The sequence below is a fragment of the Stenella coeruleoalba genome, assembly GCF_951394435.1.
Source record: "Stenella coeruleoalba genome assembly, chromosome: 14".
In the NCBI taxonomy this organism is placed as follows: Eukaryota; Metazoa; Chordata; class Mammalia; order Artiodactyla; family Delphinidae; genus Stenella; species Stenella coeruleoalba.
This window is the reverse complement of record NC_137160.1, coordinates 1,041,767-1,057,714: the sequence shown is the minus strand read 5'-3', so window position 1 is coordinate 1,057,714 and position 15,948 is coordinate 1,041,767. Positions and strand designations below refer to the sequence as shown.

General features: G+C 56.9%; 1 protein-coding gene across 7 annotated transcripts in view; it reads left to right on the top strand.

Annotated features, from left to right (window-relative positions):
- Positions 1 to 646: 646 nt before the first annotated feature.
- Positions 647 to 15,948, top strand: part of CTDP1 (CTD phosphatase subunit 1) — a 41,032-nt gene continuing 25,730 nt past the window's right edge. The window contains exons 1-7 of one of the 7 annotated variants that reach the window (XM_079941705.1): positions 647 to 1,163; positions 6,615 to 6,698; positions 7,356 to 7,449; positions 8,829 to 8,957; positions 10,548 to 10,698; positions 13,520 to 13,610; positions 15,502 to 15,668. In XM_079941705.1, the coding sequence (XP_079797831.1) occupies positions 859 to 1,163; positions 6,615 to 6,698; positions 7,356 to 7,449; positions 8,829 to 8,957; positions 10,548 to 10,698; positions 13,520 to 13,610; positions 15,502 to 15,668 (1,021 nt within the window). In that variant the 5' untranslated portion in view covers positions 647 to 858. Of the gene's footprint in view, positions 1,164 to 4,414; positions 5,336 to 6,614; positions 6,699 to 7,235; positions 7,450 to 8,828; positions 8,958 to 10,547; positions 10,699 to 13,519; positions 13,611 to 15,501; positions 15,669 to 15,948 lie in introns of those variants that run through there. The other 6 variants (XM_079941708.1, XM_079941703.1, XM_079941704.1 and 3 more) reach the window with 6 other exon arrangements.

The following is a 15,948-nucleotide window of genomic DNA, read 5'->3' as shown; positions in this document are numbered from 1 at the left end:
GGACCACAGTCCACGACTCTCGCGAGGCACGTCGGGATTCCAAACGTCTGACTGGGATTCATGGGACAGCGGCGCGCTGCACGCTGGGCCTCGTAGTTCCACGACGGACGACCGGCCTTAGCACGTGATGGGAGGAGTTGTGGGACGTCAGCCCCTGTTGCATGCCGGGACCAAAAGCGCCTGATTGGGTTTCTGGGACACCGGCCTCTTAGTCCTAAGACACCAGCCAGCCCTCAGCGCATAAAGGGTTGTGGGAACAGCAGAGCGTTGCATGCCGGGACTTGTAGTTCTCATGACGCCGGCCCTCAGCCGGTGACGGGGACTGCGGGACAGAGACCCTCGTTGCACGCCGGGATTCACGGCGCCTTACGGGGATTCGTGGTACAGAGGGGCGCGTTGCACACCGGGACTCAGAGTCCCACGATGTCCAGCCTCAGCGCCCGATAGGGCTTCTGGGCCGGCAGCTCCGCGTTGCATGCCGACCCGCAGCCCCAGATGCCGGCGCTGATGGGGTGGATGGGGCGAAGGAACACTGTTCCCACCGGGCCCAGTCGCAGAAGCGTGGTCCTAGGACGCGCCCATTTCCCATGGCCGGCGGAGGACCTCTCGGGCCCCGCGTGGGCGTGTTTACACCCAAGCCCTCGGCGCCTGCGCGCACGCATGCGGTGGCACGTGATGTCGCACGCTGTCCCGGAAGTCGGCGCGGAACGGGCGGCTGGTGGAAGCCGGTGGTGCCGAAGGGGGAATCGTAGCGCCGCTGCCGCCTCTGCTTGGGCCGGGGTCGCCCGGTAGCCCGCGATGGGCGCCGGACCCTGAGCGCCCACCGCCGCTTTTCCACAGCGCCTCCACTCGGCTGCGATGGAGGCACCGCCCAGCGGCCGCGTTCCCGCCGAGGGCGCCCAGCCGCCGGCCGTGGCCGAGGTGCGCTGCCCCGGCCCCGGACCGCTGCGCCTGCTCGAGTGGAGGGTGGCGGCTGGCGCGGCCGTACGCATCGGCTCTGTGCTGGCCGTGTGCGAGGCCGCCGCCTCCGCGCAGCCCACCGGGCCCGCCCCTACTCGCGCCGGCTCCGGGGGCTGCGTGCGCACGGAGCGCAGGCTGAGGTCGGAGCGCGCGGGCGTGGTGCGGGAGCTGTGCGCGCAGCCCGGCCAGGTGGTGGCACCCGGGTGAGTGGGAAGGAGGGAGGGGGCTGAGGTCTAGAGGGAGTTCTGGGCTTGGGCCGGGAAGGGGTCCTGGCCCGGCACTGGGTGGGAAAGGGTCTCCGGGGCAGCAGCTGAAGGCTGCGCTCTGAGAGAACTTTGTAAGTTAGAGCCCACAGCGGCTTGGCTGCCTGTTTATCTAAGGCTGGACGGCAGTCACTGCTAGTGACTTTACTAATCAGAGGCAGCTGGCTTTTTTTAAAAAACTCTCCGTCACCGAAATTGCACCCTTTGTAAAACAGTTCTGTTCTCTTTTCTCTCTTTCTGTAATAGGTGTCTCCCCCACAAGACTTCACGTTTGTAAACTAGGAAACCTAGGGGGTCATAGCGCGCACAGGACTAATCAGGCGTACTCCATGCTTGTCGCAGTGTCAGCTGTTGGGAGGCGTGCACTTCTTTAGGTTCTAGTAAACCTTGCGAAACGTGGTTGTAAAACCTGGTGCAGTTCTGCATCTCAGCTCAGGAAGGGGGTGCGGCCTGGGCACAGGTAGGTCAGAATGAGAAGTAGTAGTGCACCCTCCTGCCACAGGCTCTTGCTGTCGTACCTCTGTTTTAATCTAGTAAAGGGTTTTTTTTTCTTCTTTAAAGTGGGTGAACCTGTCAGTTTATATCTTCTCCCTGAGTTGACCAGTGTTGCGCACAAAGGCGTGTGCGCATGACTGGTGTGGTTGCTGTCATCGTCAGGGACAGAAGCCTGGGGCAGGGGAGCATTCCTGCCTCCTGCTTAGTGGCTGGTGTGCAGCTCTCCTCTGTGGGGACCTCAGTGCCCTGGGTGCTCAGTTCCCTTTCTGCCCACCCTGGCCCTCCCCGGGGGTGGGGGGGCATCAGTCCCTGCTCCTCTCCCCGTGGCTCTAGTTGCCCCTCTGGCTTTGGTGCATCTTCTGCCTAGTCCACACAGCAGTGGGTGACCAGGATAGAACCGGCCTCCCTGGGAGTCTCATCCCGCATCCTTTCCTCTCCTCTCCTCTCCTCTCGTCTTTGGTGGGGAGCCAGGTCCTCAGCCTTCTGCTCAGATGCCTGCCCCTGCCCACTGAGTGCATCCGCCACCAGAGCTGTCTGCCTGGCCTCCTTTAGGGGACAGGGGCTCGCTGTGCTGTGTGTGTGTGGCACACTGTCAGCGTTACTTTGAAGTCAGGTCTTACCTGACCATTGGTTGGTCCATAATGAGCCTGTAAACCTGCCAGCTAAACGATGGAGGTGCACCCTGATGCTGCTGTATCACTGTGTAGAAAAACCCTGAGGGAAAGACGTCTTCTTCATGTGGTTCTGTTCCTCTGCATGGAAAAGGCCACCAAGGCCCAGACGGGCCAGTTGCTGGTCACAGCAGTTAGTGAGACTCACGTGCATGCATGGATCAGGACAGCCAGTCCTGCAGATAGATCAGAGTAACCCAGTGAGGTCATGTAACCAATCAGCCCAGTAACTGATAGAGTGACAGGCTCCCAGCTGTGAGTAATTCTCTTTTTGGTGTGTTTTTGGTGTTTCAGGTCTTGGGGTATCTTACTGCAGTGGTTCATCGGGGGGCTTTTTGAGGACCTGAAGAGTGGTAGCATTTCTCCTGGAAGGCAGGTGTGTGGGGGAGGAGAGCACCAGCGCAGCGCCGGGCCCACCTGGCTGGAGTTGTCCTTGTCTCCATCTGCACTGTCCTCTGCAGGACTCATCCTGACCACGTCAGAGGTTGTTCTCAGGCAGTGAACAGTTGCAGGAACGTAGAAGTCCTGCCTCTGGGTGTAGTGGAAATAATCAGTAGATACTGTTGTGATCTGTAACGGGATTGCACGTTTTTGTAGTGCTTCGTGCTGTCAGGGAGAACGGGAGCTATTCTGACTGAGACAGAGGAAGGGGCTGAGGTCCCAGGAGGTTTTGATAAAACAGCACTGTCCCTGCTGAGGCTTTGCCAGGGCTTCCTCTGTGCTGCTCTCTCCTTAGGCTGCGTTTCATCCAGAGCGTCCCCCTGGGGGGAAGCAGATAGAATGAGAGTCTGTTTCTGTCTTCGTAATATATATGTGGATTGAAATTATTTTGATTTGAAAATTTTCTGACAAGGCACTGCCTGCCAGAGAGTAAGTCTGTTAATTGTGTACCTGATGATGTCTTTCCCCCTCACCTGTCTGCTTTTTTTCAATTCACTCGGGTACATTGATGTCTCCAAAGGAAAGGAAAATATATGCATAAAGTAATCAGGAAACAAGTGTGGTGATGGATAAGGACCGACACGGGAGGAGGCTGTGTAGGTGCGCCTTTGCCTCTTCCATCGACATCCAGCCACCTTGATCTGTGCCTGTCTGAACCTGCCGTTTTTATCAGGGTTGTACAGTGCCGATGTTCTTAATTTCATCGTTTCTGCTTTATTTCTTGCTTCGTTTTCCTCTGTAAGAACAACTAATTTTTCAGTGTGGATTCAGGGGTTCTTATTTTATTCAGTGGCTTATGGTCCATTCCGATGACTTGCCTTGATGCTCAAGCTGTCCTGGATGTGGAAGCGGGCGCCCTTCCAGGTCCCGTTAACGTAGAGCATGGTCCTGTTTTCTGACACAGATGGCTTCTGCTCTCCCGTCCCCAGCCCTGGAGTCAGCCATTTCTCCAAGAAATCCTGCTTTCTTTCAATGGAGAATGGCATTTAGAAACCCCAATCTGGGTGCACAAAACAGTCTCTTTTCCTCCAATATTCTTCAGTCCTCAGAGGTTTAGCACTTAGAAGAGATCCCGTAGCCCTCCTAATCTGTAAGCCCTGCCCAGACCCAACACCTGACAGTGACTGCTCCAGGGAGCAGCGTGCTGGGGCCCAGCTCCCTGACACTGCCCTTTCTGATACACCCTGTGCTCTCTGACCTTCCTATTGGAGCAGACACAAAAGCTAATGAGTACAAAAAAATTAGAGTTTGATACTTGTGTGTTTTGGGGAAAATAACTTGCTTAGGAATTGCATTTGATGGTTATCCTATGGATTTTCTCCAGGAACGAACCAGGAAAGCTGACCTTTATGGGTGACTGGCCTGGCATTCTGCGGCTTGTTTTTAGAGTTCACGGTGCATCAGTCCCTTGGCCGTGTGGAGGATTAGGGTAGAACACAGCCCACTCGGCGCGTTTCACCCGGCCTCGAGCAGTGTCTGCAAAGCTGGAGGAGGAAACAACTTATGCCAAAAAGGACGTTGCTGCTGTGCTCCTATCTAATTCCCTTTCCCTCTCTCTTGTCATTTTATCTGATGCAGAAGTCATTTGGGATAGACAGTGTCGTACTCAGCTCTGGCCCTGGAGAGCAGTTCCGAGTGATCTAGTAATTGACAGGAAGTACAGTCCGCCCTCCACACCACAGGTTCCGCATCTGTGTATTCAGCCAGCTTGGATCGAAACATTTGGGGGGTGGGGGGGAAGTTCAGAAAGTTCCAAAAAGCAAAACTTGAATTTGCCACATACCAGCAATTATTTACATAGCGTTGGCATCGTGTTGGGTATCATAGGTAACTGAGAGGTGATTTAATGTACACAGGAGGGTGCATGTAGGTTATATGCAAATACTAGGCCTTTTTTTTTTTTTTTTTTTTTTGGCGGTATGCGGGCCTCTCACTGTTCTGACCTCTCCCGTTGCGGAGCACAGGCTCCGGACGCGCAGGCTCAGCGGCCATGGCTCACGGGCCCAGCCGCTCCATGGCACGTGGGATCTTCCCGGACCGGGGCACGAACCCGCGTCCCCTGCATCGGCAGGCGGACTCCCAACCACCGTGCCACCAGGGAAGCCCACTAGGCCTTTTTATATAACGGACTTGAGCATCCTCAGATTCTGATACTTGCGAGGTCCTGGAACCAATCCCCTGCGGATACGGACGGGTGACTGTCAAGTCTGTTTCCCCCTCCTTTTAATTTGGGCCGAGTGTTTCTGAGCTGCTGTACCCCGTAAGTTTCACTCCACCAGTGTGCCTACCAAGAGGAGTGGTGTGTGGAGGCTGAGCCCCAGGTCATCGCTCCTGGCCCAGGAGCTCTGGGGTCACTGGTGTTTGTGTGGCCTGCACGTTGTCACAAGGCAGCAGGTCAGTGGAGCCTGTACTGAAGTGTAAGCAGCCTCAGCATATGTAAGCCTCCTGGGCTGGTGGATGAGCCAGTTACTGTTTCTCAAACACCTGCCGCCAGCGTCCCTGGAGGTGAGCGGCAGACTTTTCACCAGGTGCCAAAGGGCCCACACGCACCACTGGCCCGTGAGCAGCTGTCTGAGACGCGCCTTTGAGCGGAGCAGAGCGCCTCCGGTCCCCTTGCTGGCTCCACCGCGCCGTCGCAGATGCTTCCAGGGCCCCGTTCCTCCCCTCGGGCGCAGGAGAGCAGGGCTGGCTGAGAAGGATCCCGGCGGGGAGGGGTCTGGGAAGGTGGGTGCCCTGTGTCAGCAGTGAACGCCCCCCAGAACCGACCGGGCAGGGAGGACCAGCTGTGGCCCGGAACCGGGCCTGGAACCCAGGGCATGGCCCGCATGCGGCCAAGGTGCCGTGAGAGCTGGGAAAGCAGAGACCCCGACCAGGCCGCGGGCGGAAGAGTCCTGGAGGCGCTGCTGGCTGAAGGGGTCGTGGGCACCTCGTGGAGGGATTTGGGTGGACGTGGGGGGCTGGGGGGCCACACGTGGAGAAGGCCAGCCAGGGCAGGGCTCCCCTGGGTGCCGGATCACCAGCAGCCGAGGCGGGTGGGACCTGGAGCAGGTGCCACCAGAAGGGCAAGGTCGAGGGAGGAGCCGCGTGTGCTCAGGGCAGCCCCTCGTCCGCCGCTCCGGTTTGTCTAGGATCGGGGCGAGGGGGGCCGTTTCAGGGAGAGGTTGAGACGGTGTTGAGGGTGGGAGAGGGGCCAGGCCGGCGGGGCCTGGTGTGCCCACCCCGCCCAGCACCGGGGTCGGGGGAGGGGGGCGTCCTGGCCCAGGGCACCGAGTGGCTGGTCGTGATGAGCAACGGGGCCGGAAGGGCAGGGAGGAAGGAGGCCCTGCTCGGAGGAGGGGTGTCGCTTCCCTGGTTTTGCCCCCCATTTGGCAGCTCTGTCTGCCCGTGAAAACCATTTGCAGTCCAGAGCCTTTAGGACAGAAACGGGTGAGGAGGGAGGGGTGCAGAGCCGTCCACCCTCAGGTGTGGGGCACCGACCAGGAGGCCGCTGGGCCTCAGAGAGGGTCTTTGCTTTGTGGGCAAACGCCCAGCAGGGCCTCCCTCACGACACTGGCACGGGGCACAGGTGTTTCATCGTAGATGAAAAAGTCCTTCATTTTACAGCCAGAGAAACGGCAGCCCTGGAGGGTGATGTGAAGTTAAAGTTATGCAAGAGTCGCCGGGAGAACCGGTACCAGAATCCAGGTGCCTTTGTGCCCACTCGGATGCTCTTTCTAGAGGAGTTGGATAAGGCAAGAGATTTTAGTTCTTGCTAACTTGTGACCGTTTTCACCCCCGATTCTAGGGCGGTTCTGGTGCAATTAGAAGGATGCAGCCACCCCGTCGTCATGAAGGGCCTGTGCGCCGAGTGTGGCCAAGACCTGACCCAGTAAGTTCTGGCAGCTTGAGAGTGGGACACCGTCCCCCCTGGAGCCCGAGGGTGGTGGGTGTGAGCGTGGAGGGCCAGGTCGCCTGAGGGGCTCGGGTTGGAGGATCTGTCTCCGCTGCCCTTCGTCGGCCCGCATGTAGCGTGAGTCAGTCCGCTTCCTCTCTGGTTTGATTTCTTTGAGCTCTGGAAGCACTAAAGCATGTCTGCCGCCCACCCCAGGTGTGGTAGGAAACAGCTGGTGGGTTGGGATTTGCCTTCTCATCCCCGCTGAGTGAACCGCGCTTCCGCACTGGGACCGGCCATCCCTGGACGCAGCCAGCATTTCACAACCTCCAAGCCCCCATCTCGCAGCCTGCGCTAGTTTGCCACCACTGTTGAGTGGCTTACCCCGTTTGTACGTGTAGAGCAGTGTGGACCGTTCTGTACTTTCACGCTCTGGGCCTCTGTGTTTCAGTGGGACCATCTTTATTTTCAAAGGGAACTCTGTGAGTGTGACTCTTACTTAATTTTTTCCTTGGTTTTCCTGTCTGTTTTCAGACAGTGGGGCAAATTTCAGCACTAAGCCCGCAGGACTCATCAGCTAAAGCCTGAGCTAAAATTTCTGCATGAGTTAATGAGCTGCAGGTGTCGCTTCAGCAGCCCCTTCTCGCTTCGCAGGCTGCAGAGTAAGAATGGGAGGCCGCAGGTGCCGCTGTCCACGGCCACCGTGTCGATGGTGCACAGCGTCCCCGAGCTAATGGTGAGCTCCGAGGTAAGTGTGCCCCTGGCAGGGGCAGCGTTTGGGAAGACGGTTCCTGAGAGCCGTGAGCGCATCTGTGGGCCGCTCTTAGTGTCAGGAGCGACAGGAGAAGACACCAGCTCCGTCGTCGCCGTCCCTGTGTTCCCAGTGTGCCCGCGGTGGACGGGTGGTTTATGTGGCGCATGTGGCCTGCCCGCGGGTGAGGGCTGCACCCCTTCCTCCTCCTTCCCCAAGCGATCCCGCCTGCAGGCAGCACTGCTCCGCGGGGCTGCGTTGGGTCGGCAGCTCTCCAGGGTGCTGCAGCCGGACCCTGGGCTTGGAGAGCTGCGGGTGGGAAGAGAGCCGAGGGGGAAGCGCAGAGCCCAGGCCCATCGTGAGCAGGGGTGAGGGGAGGGCATCTCGAGGGCTCCTGCCCGGGGAGCAGGGGGCCGAGCAGGAGGGGGGAGGTGTCAGGTCTGATCAGTGCTGGCTGCGTGGACGTGGGGTGGAGGGTGAGGGCCGGGTGCTGTGCTTTCACGTGCAGAGACGTGCGAGTGCTGGAGAGATGTCTGGAAAGAAAAAGTTTGCTTTTTGTACATTGCCGTATTGGTCAGAGGCCTCCTGACACCTGGGCCAGGGTCCACACGGTGGGGTGAGTGAGTGTCGCCAGGCCCGGGCACTAGGCACGATGCCCACCTCACGGGGCTCTGTAACAACTGGCTTCTTGTCTTACCGCAAGGCAGTCTCGGAGCTCTGCGTTCTTGCAGGTAGTAGGTAATAGCTCTCTTCAGTGTTATGATTTTGTCAGGTGTGTGCTTTTAAATGACGTGTACCTACTTTGTCCTTCATGGGAAAGACAAAGTGCGAGGTACGTGATTCTGGTTTTTCTGAATTGCTGAAATTTAAACAAATACAAATACGTAAGTGTATGTTTAAGACAAAACAAGGAAGTTTGAGGATAGAAAGAGAAGATGGCGCCCCCCGTCGTTTCTGCTGTGCAGGACTAACCCTCGCCCGTCCTGCGTGAGCCGCTTCAGGAGCGGACAGCGGGATCCCCTCCGCCCCACGCTCGGCTCGCTGCTTGTCTCAGCTCTGCCGGTCGCTTGCCCTGAGCGGCTCCAGAGCCTTCGGCTGAGTCTGTATAGACACAGCCACTTTCTTCTCAGCCCCCGTGCACCGGTCTGCCTGTTTAATGAAAAGCAGTCACAAGTCGGAGTGGCTTCAAGAGGGTTGGACCACACAGGACTGGCACTGGGGCCTAGTCTGCAGGCCGCTAGGCTTGCGAGCGAGGCGGGCGAGGCGTGTGGGGCCGTGAACCCCTCGGCTTCCTCTTCTGTTTTCTCATAAGACCGAGTTTTGTTTTGGATCCACATGTACCTGCTTTGTCGTCTCTCTTTTTCCTTTTGAACTAGCAAGCTGAAAAGCTAGGAAGGGAGGACCAGCAGCGACTGCATCGCAACAGAAAACTAGTGCTCATGGTGGACTTGGACCAGACCTTGATCCACACGACGGAGCAGCATTGCCCGCAGATGTCCAACAAGGTGAGCTCCTCCGGGGGCCGGGGGGGTGGTGGGCAGCTCATTCAGCGACACGCGCAGGCCTGAGCAGCTTGGGTACAAGCTTCGTCTGAAGGAGCGCGTGTCCTCGGCTCAGTAAGTGTGCAGGCCCAGGGCGCTCTGCTCTGGAAGCTCTCGGCCACGGTGCGGAGGCCGGTGGGTAGCTGGTGAGCGCTGGCGTCGAGTCCCTCACCCGCAGAACAGCGTGTGCTTTTCAGTTAGTCTTCGATGTCGTGGGCTCTTCTGTAAGACGCTCTTTGTGTGACGTCCACGATTGGCAGGCGTCTCGGGGGTTTCCTGCATCACGACCGCTGCACTCAGGCTGGGGGGCAGAGCTTGAGGGCGTGGCTGCCGCGAGCACCGCAGCCACTTGGGCTTATTCTGCCTGCGAAGCCGGGCCTTTTCACTCCTTGCATAAGAGTTTGCACGGTTATGCCACTCCCGTTCTCAGCTTGTGTGGCAGGAGGGTGTCCTCGGGGCCATGTGGACGGCGCTCAACTGCTGCTGGGGGCTTCCCTGTGCCTCTGCCCACACCTGCCCACTGGCCAGGCCCCTCTGGACCCCCAGACAGCATCGGGACGCATGGCAAGCCCCCGTCTCGCCCCCAACTCTGGACCCACAGGACACCTGCTGGTGACAGCCAGAGAGGCATGTTGAATCCTTAACCTCGGAGATCCTAACTTGGGATTTTAAGGATGTTTCTATTGTAGCTTCTGGACGTTTTAGCTGTTGAGTATGGTGGAAGGTGTTTTATACCATTTCACACTCCCAGATGCTTTACCAGAACAGCCCCATCATGAGGGGTGTGACGAATTTAGAGCTAGCAAAAAATTAACTAGGCCTCAGGTTGTTTCCTTTCTTTTTAGTTTATTACTACTGAGAAAACGAATGACAAAGAGGATTGAAAGGATCAAAGTTTAACTCCCTAAGGAGAGTGGACGTGCGTGCACGTTGATCACGTATAAGCAGGTTGTGTGTCTCCTAAAGATGTCTGCGAATACTGTTTCAGCTTCTGTGTTTCATCTGTACGGTAGTAAAGTTGCATCTTAAACCGTCCATGAGCTAGACTGAGTGATGTGGGACCCTTGGTTTGTGTTCACCTAGCTCTGGGAGACACTGTCAGTAGCCCCTGGAGGTGGGTCCTAAGCGGTCCGCAGCGGCTCTGCCGCTTGCTGCTATGGGCAGTGACTCTCTCAGGGTGCGCACTTTGTCCGTGATCAGAGAAACAGTGTTGGCAAGATGGTCAAGGTGTGTAAGCGTCCACCGGTGTCCTGATAGCCTTTTAGTGAAGCCCTCGGACAGCCGAGTTACCATAGTCATCACAGGAAGTTATCCCAGGTAGGTAGTTACCTGGTCGTTCTGGGTAGCTCCTTGCTTGTCCTGGGCACTTACCATAGGTGGTTACCACAGCAGGGAAGGTGGAGCCCCCCTCCGCCATAGAGCGTGAGAAAGGAGAGCGTTTCTGTGGAGTGGGCGTGGTTCACTGCATGTCAGCTCCCGCCGGTGACCATGTCGGCCGCAAGGCCAAGCCTTCAACGGCGGCTCCCGCCCCCTGACTGGGCCTGTTCTCTGCAGGGCATATTCCACTTCCAGCTGGGCCGGGGCGAACCGATGCTGCACACCCGTCTGCGTCCGCACTGCAAGGGCTTCCTGGAGAAGATCGCCAAGCTGTACGAGCTGCACGTGTTCACGTTCGGCAGCCGGCTGTACGCGCACACGATCGCGGGTGAGCGGGCCGCGGGCTCGGTCCCGCGCTGGACGCTTCACGTCTGGCTTCTCTCTTGTTCTCAATGTGTCTTGAAGATGAAGGGGAAAGATCAGGAAGGTCTCCCAAACTCAGTTTCAGTTTCCCAGCTGGCAGGTGGGGGCCCAGTTAAGTCGGTCCACAGGCTGCAGGCGGACGAGAACCTCCCTGCTCTGCCGGGCCCACGGGCCGTGACAGACGCGCTCCAGTGCAGAGGGCAGGCTGCCATCACTCCGGTCAGCTGCACGCCACGGGCCTCTTTGGAAGTCGGTCAGGACCACACACACGTGGAAAAGTAGAAACTCTCGCTATGAGGGTTCTGTTAAAAAACGTTAATCCGTTTGGAAATAGCTCTGGAGCCGTGTTGCTTGTGTTTGTCTGCAGTTAGCACTTGCGGCGCAGACAGAACAGTCTCTCTAACTTGGAGGGGAGCAGCGTGGCGATGTATTAACCTGCTGCCCTAGCGCGGGCTTGCGGCTCTGTGCTGGCTGCGCTCGTGCATGGACACCGGAGCCCCCGGGCCCCCAGCTCTGGCTGGGACGGGTGGAGGGCACCAGCTTCCCCTGCGTAGGCACATTGGGGCTCTAGCCCCCTGGGGCCCACCATTGGACATTGACCCGCAGTATGTCACAGCTCCTGAGGGTTAGTTACAGGTACGGTAAACTAAGCACTTTTAAATGCAGACGCCTTTGCAGATGGGGCTTGGGCTTGTCAGTGGAGAAATACATTTTAAATTCCCCTTTAACATTTGCTGCCTCTGTAGGAGATGTTAGTCACAAACACAGCGGCAGCGTCATTAGTTAATCCATGTCGTAACTAACGTTCAGCGTGTTCACCTTCAGCGTACGGCTGCTCTGCGGCTCCGCGGGAGCGTGCTTTGGAGACTGACGCAACTCCTTTGCAGAGTTCTCACACCGCTGAGTAAGCCACGCCCCACGTGGGAATAGCAAGTGACGTCTTCAGGTGCGGCCTCAGGCTTCTCCTCGTGGCCGTCACCTCTGGAACCTGGCCTCGCTAGGTGTCAGTTAGTGAGGCACGGAGAGCACCAGCGAAGGTCCGGGGGGGGGGGGCGTTCCTGCTCAGCCTGCCGCCCTGCCCCCCCCCCCCCAGGGCCTGTGGCCATCGCCGCTTCCTGAGGTTCCTAAGAACAGGGCTCGCCCCATCTCAGGCTGCGCCGTGTGCCATAGAATCCCAAGTTGCAGCACGTCCAGACGAGGCCATCACGAGGAAACCGCAGGCAGTATCCCAGCGACAGTGGGTGCAGAGACCCTCCAAGCAGCACCTCGACCAGGGGCCCCGAGGTGGTTCGGCCACCCCAGTGAGGGCGTTGAGAGCGACCGCGGTTCACCTGCAGAGAGGGCCTGGGAGGAAGCACGTGGCCCCCAGGGCTGGTGCCCACATAGCTCTGGGAGCTGCGAGGCCTTCGGGGGCACGTGCATTTGAGCTTAGCGGCCACAGCGCTTTTCGCTGGAAGGAGTCGGCTGACCGGCCGTGTCAGTCTGATCATTCGCAGATGACAAGCAGAGGCCGCACGTGCGGAGGCCTGACAGTGGTTTTAACAGGGATGGATTTCGTAACTTCCTCTTCCTGTCAGCTTTACTGTTTTCACAAAATGTGTCCTTTCGGTGTAGCGAGGATAGAAACGCTTCCGTTGGGGCGGAAATGTTAAGCGCGTTGCGTGCTCTTCGTTTGTCGTAGAGGCTCTGGTACTCAGCGTTTTAGATTTAGCCGCCGAGAGGCTTCAGCGTTCATACAAGTTCTTTACATAGTAGAACGGTGGTGTGTGTTTCTCCTGCGAGATGGGCGTTGTCTGTCGATGAAGCAGACGACTCAGTGACCTCGAGGCCCTGAGCACTGGGCGGCTGCCGCCCCGCTTCACAGGGGCCCTCAGGAGGGGCACACGGCTCCGCCCAGAGGAGGACCTCGGGCTGCAGGCCTAGCAACCGGTGACGCGTCCGTCTCCGTCAGTAGTAGGAAACAGTAAGGCGTGGGTGTCAAACCTGCAATGTCAAGGGCCCTGTCACCGAGGGAGGCGGCTGTGGGCGGGCCGTGTGGGAGAGGACGCCCGCGAGGTTATGAAGGTGCCTCCTCGTCCATGTAAAGAAAGGCTTGAGGAAACACGGGTTCTCCTGTCACGGTGTGAGTTTAGGAGTGCTGCCCGAACGCCCTGCCCTCCCCTTCGCTTTGCGAACACGGAGGTCAGGGAGACAAAGCCAAACCAGCACGTGAACTCCTGTTTGGCGCCACTTGTGTCGGCGATGGGCTCCTCCCTGATGCCGCTCTCAGTCCCCTGCAAGGTGGGCAGATGTGGTGCTAATTGCCCGCGGCTCTGAGCTTCCGGGTAACACTGAACTTTGTTCATCCCGTCTGCTGTCCCAGCAAGATTCCAGGTGATGTGAGATTCAGTCAACATTTCCTGGACCAAAGCCGTTACCTGCGTTAAGATTAGAGGGAAGGAGGGCTTCCCTGATGGCGCAGTGGTTGAGAGTCCGCCTGCCAATGCAGGGGACACGGGTTCGTGCCCCGGTCCGGGAAGATCCCACACGCCGCGGAGCGGCTGGGCCCGTGAGCCATGGCCGCTGAGCCTGCGCATCCGGAGCCTGTGCTCCGCAACGGGAGAGGCCACAACAGTGAGAAAAAAAAGATCAGAGGGAAGGAGCTGTACGAGGGTGTAAGAGGGTGACGGTCTCACCTGGAAGAGGAAAGTGCTCGATGCTGGTGCTCTGTTCTGCACATCACTGCACGTAGGAAGGGACATCAGCGCGTTGCAGACATGTGACCTTGTCCTGTTTTCTTTTCAAAGGCTTCTTAGATCCTGAGAAGAAGCTTTTTTCACATCGAATATTATCGAGGGACGAATGTATTGACCCGTTTTCCAAAACGGGGAACCTTAGGTATGTACCTGGCTGTGCGCATCTGAGGTCACCGTTCAGTTTCCGTCGTAAAGTCTGCGTTTTGAGCATCAGCCCAGTCGTTCTGTATTTATTCTCCCGGTTACCAGCGTCCACTTTCTGGCACGTAGCGAGTCCGCTGTCTTCTAACCAGACCCCTCCCTTCCCTGCTCTCCTTGAATGTCCAGGCAATGGTGGCTCCTGGGGCACTTGGGCCAGAGCCCAGGGCGACATGGGTGTCGGGGGAGGAGTGAGCCCAGGGCCTGGGGGATGCGTGGAGAGATAGTCTGGGCGGCCCAGCCCCCAGAGCCTCCCCAGAGGGCGAGAGGGCTGTTTGGCCTAGTCGGGAGTTTTAGGGGGTGTTGGCACCTCGGGCTTCTGTTTCCTTAAGACCTGCGTGCTGTGCAGCGTACAGTCAGTTATCAAATCCTAAGTCGTGCTACCCTGCACTGGCGCTCGGCCTGTTTCCACGTCCTTCCGTCCCTCTGTGCCCCTCCCGATCCGGGTCTGTGTGCTCTTACACCAGGGCTCCCTCCCATCCCTCCCTGAGAGCTGATTTATATTCTTGGGAATTTCCTGCTCACTCTACAAGGAATTTCCCCACTGCTACCCAGAAAGTCGCCTCCCCCATTGTGTCCTGTGTCAGGTATCACTTTCTTCATGGCTGTTGATTCTTAAGACTTGGACAGTAACAGCTGTGGCCCCAGTGGCCTTTTGGCTGGCGTTGGCCACCCTTAGCTAACATTTCGTGTTTCAGATTTAGGGTGTCCACACAGACTGAGACCTGTTCATGTCTATGGGATGCAAGAAGAGAATCAGAGTACTTGTTTCAGAAACAGTTTTCGTGTTTACTGGTTAGGCATCCGGACGAGCAGGTTCGAGGACGAAGGAAATCGAGGGAGGGTGTGATGACTGGTTCGGGGGAAAACCTACCCGAGGCTGAGCGTGTCAGAGGGGAGGGGCTCCATGGCAGCTCCGGGGGCGGCGCTTGGCTCTGTTCCCCGGTCTCGATTTGGTGTGGTTTTCACCTCCCTCGTCTGGAATTAAATGTGCTAACGGCATTAACTGTGTAGGTCATTTTGGCTACCGCTTATGCTTTGCCTATGGAAAACAGACTCACCGAAGACAATTCTGGACACGTGAACGTTTTTTTCTGACTAGTTGTAGCCTTTAGTAGCAGCTAGAAAACCTGAACAATGACATGCGTTTCTCCTGGGTTTGTTTCCCGATCCTAGAAAACAGGCAGGAAGCACTCATCCTTCTGAATTTTGCATCCTTGCGCCTGTCTGTCTGAATCTAAGTGTCGTGGGCAGAAATCAAGTGAAAAGACCACAGAGCAGGCCTGTGTCCATAAGGTGGCTTTTTGGACCCTTGTTAACATCTTGCTCCACCCATACATCCTCATAGCTTTCGGGAACACAACAGTCACTTTTTGGACTTGGCATCGTGTAGGTGCCCCAGCCAAGATTTGAGTAAGGCCTTGCCCTCCTGCCTGTAACTGAGAGCTCTCACTGGCACAGGCCGAGTACACGTGTTTGTAAATAAAGCCGTGTTGGGATGTGGCCAGGCCCATTGGTCTGTGCCAGCTTCCCCTGGGTGAGGGCTTTCCATGGCCCCAAACAGTAAACCCTTCACTCTCTGGCCCTTTGAAGAATTTGCCATGACTCCTGCCTTAAGGAGTGTCAGACACTGGAGAAAAGTGTAACTATCTTAGTATAACTTGCTCTGGAAACTTTTTTAAATGTGAGCTAAACAAAAGCCCTTCAGTGCAGTTTGCATCTGGTTCTGATTAATATGCTCTCTGCTGGTTTCATGTAAAAGATGGTCTTGACATTCGATCGATGATGACCTTTTGTAGATTGTGCTAGTGCTTCCGACGCATTTTTACTTCTAGAAATCTTTTTCCTTGTGGAGACTCCATGGTTTGCATCATCGATGACCGAGAAGACGTGTGGAAGTTTGCCCCCAACCTGATAACTGTGAAGAAATACGTGTACTTCCAGGGCATAGGTGACATCAATGCCCCATCCGGGTCCCGGGAGCCCCAGGCGAGGAGGAGAGGTGGGTGTGGCCCCTCCTGGCTGTCAGATAGCACCAGCTCTGTCCTGTCTCTGTTGTGGCTGCTGTTAATTGAGGATTCAGTTTGGTTTGGGTCATTTATTTATATTTCAGTAGTCATAGAGATTGTGGGGTTTATTTATATTATGCTGAAAAACGTGGTATTATTTGGTTTCAGTTTGGGTTTTGTTTTTTTCTTTTACTAGTACCAGCCTAAACATTTTTCCCGTTGAGTAAAGATTAAAGAATACTATTTAATTTAATGCATCTGAATACTACCTTT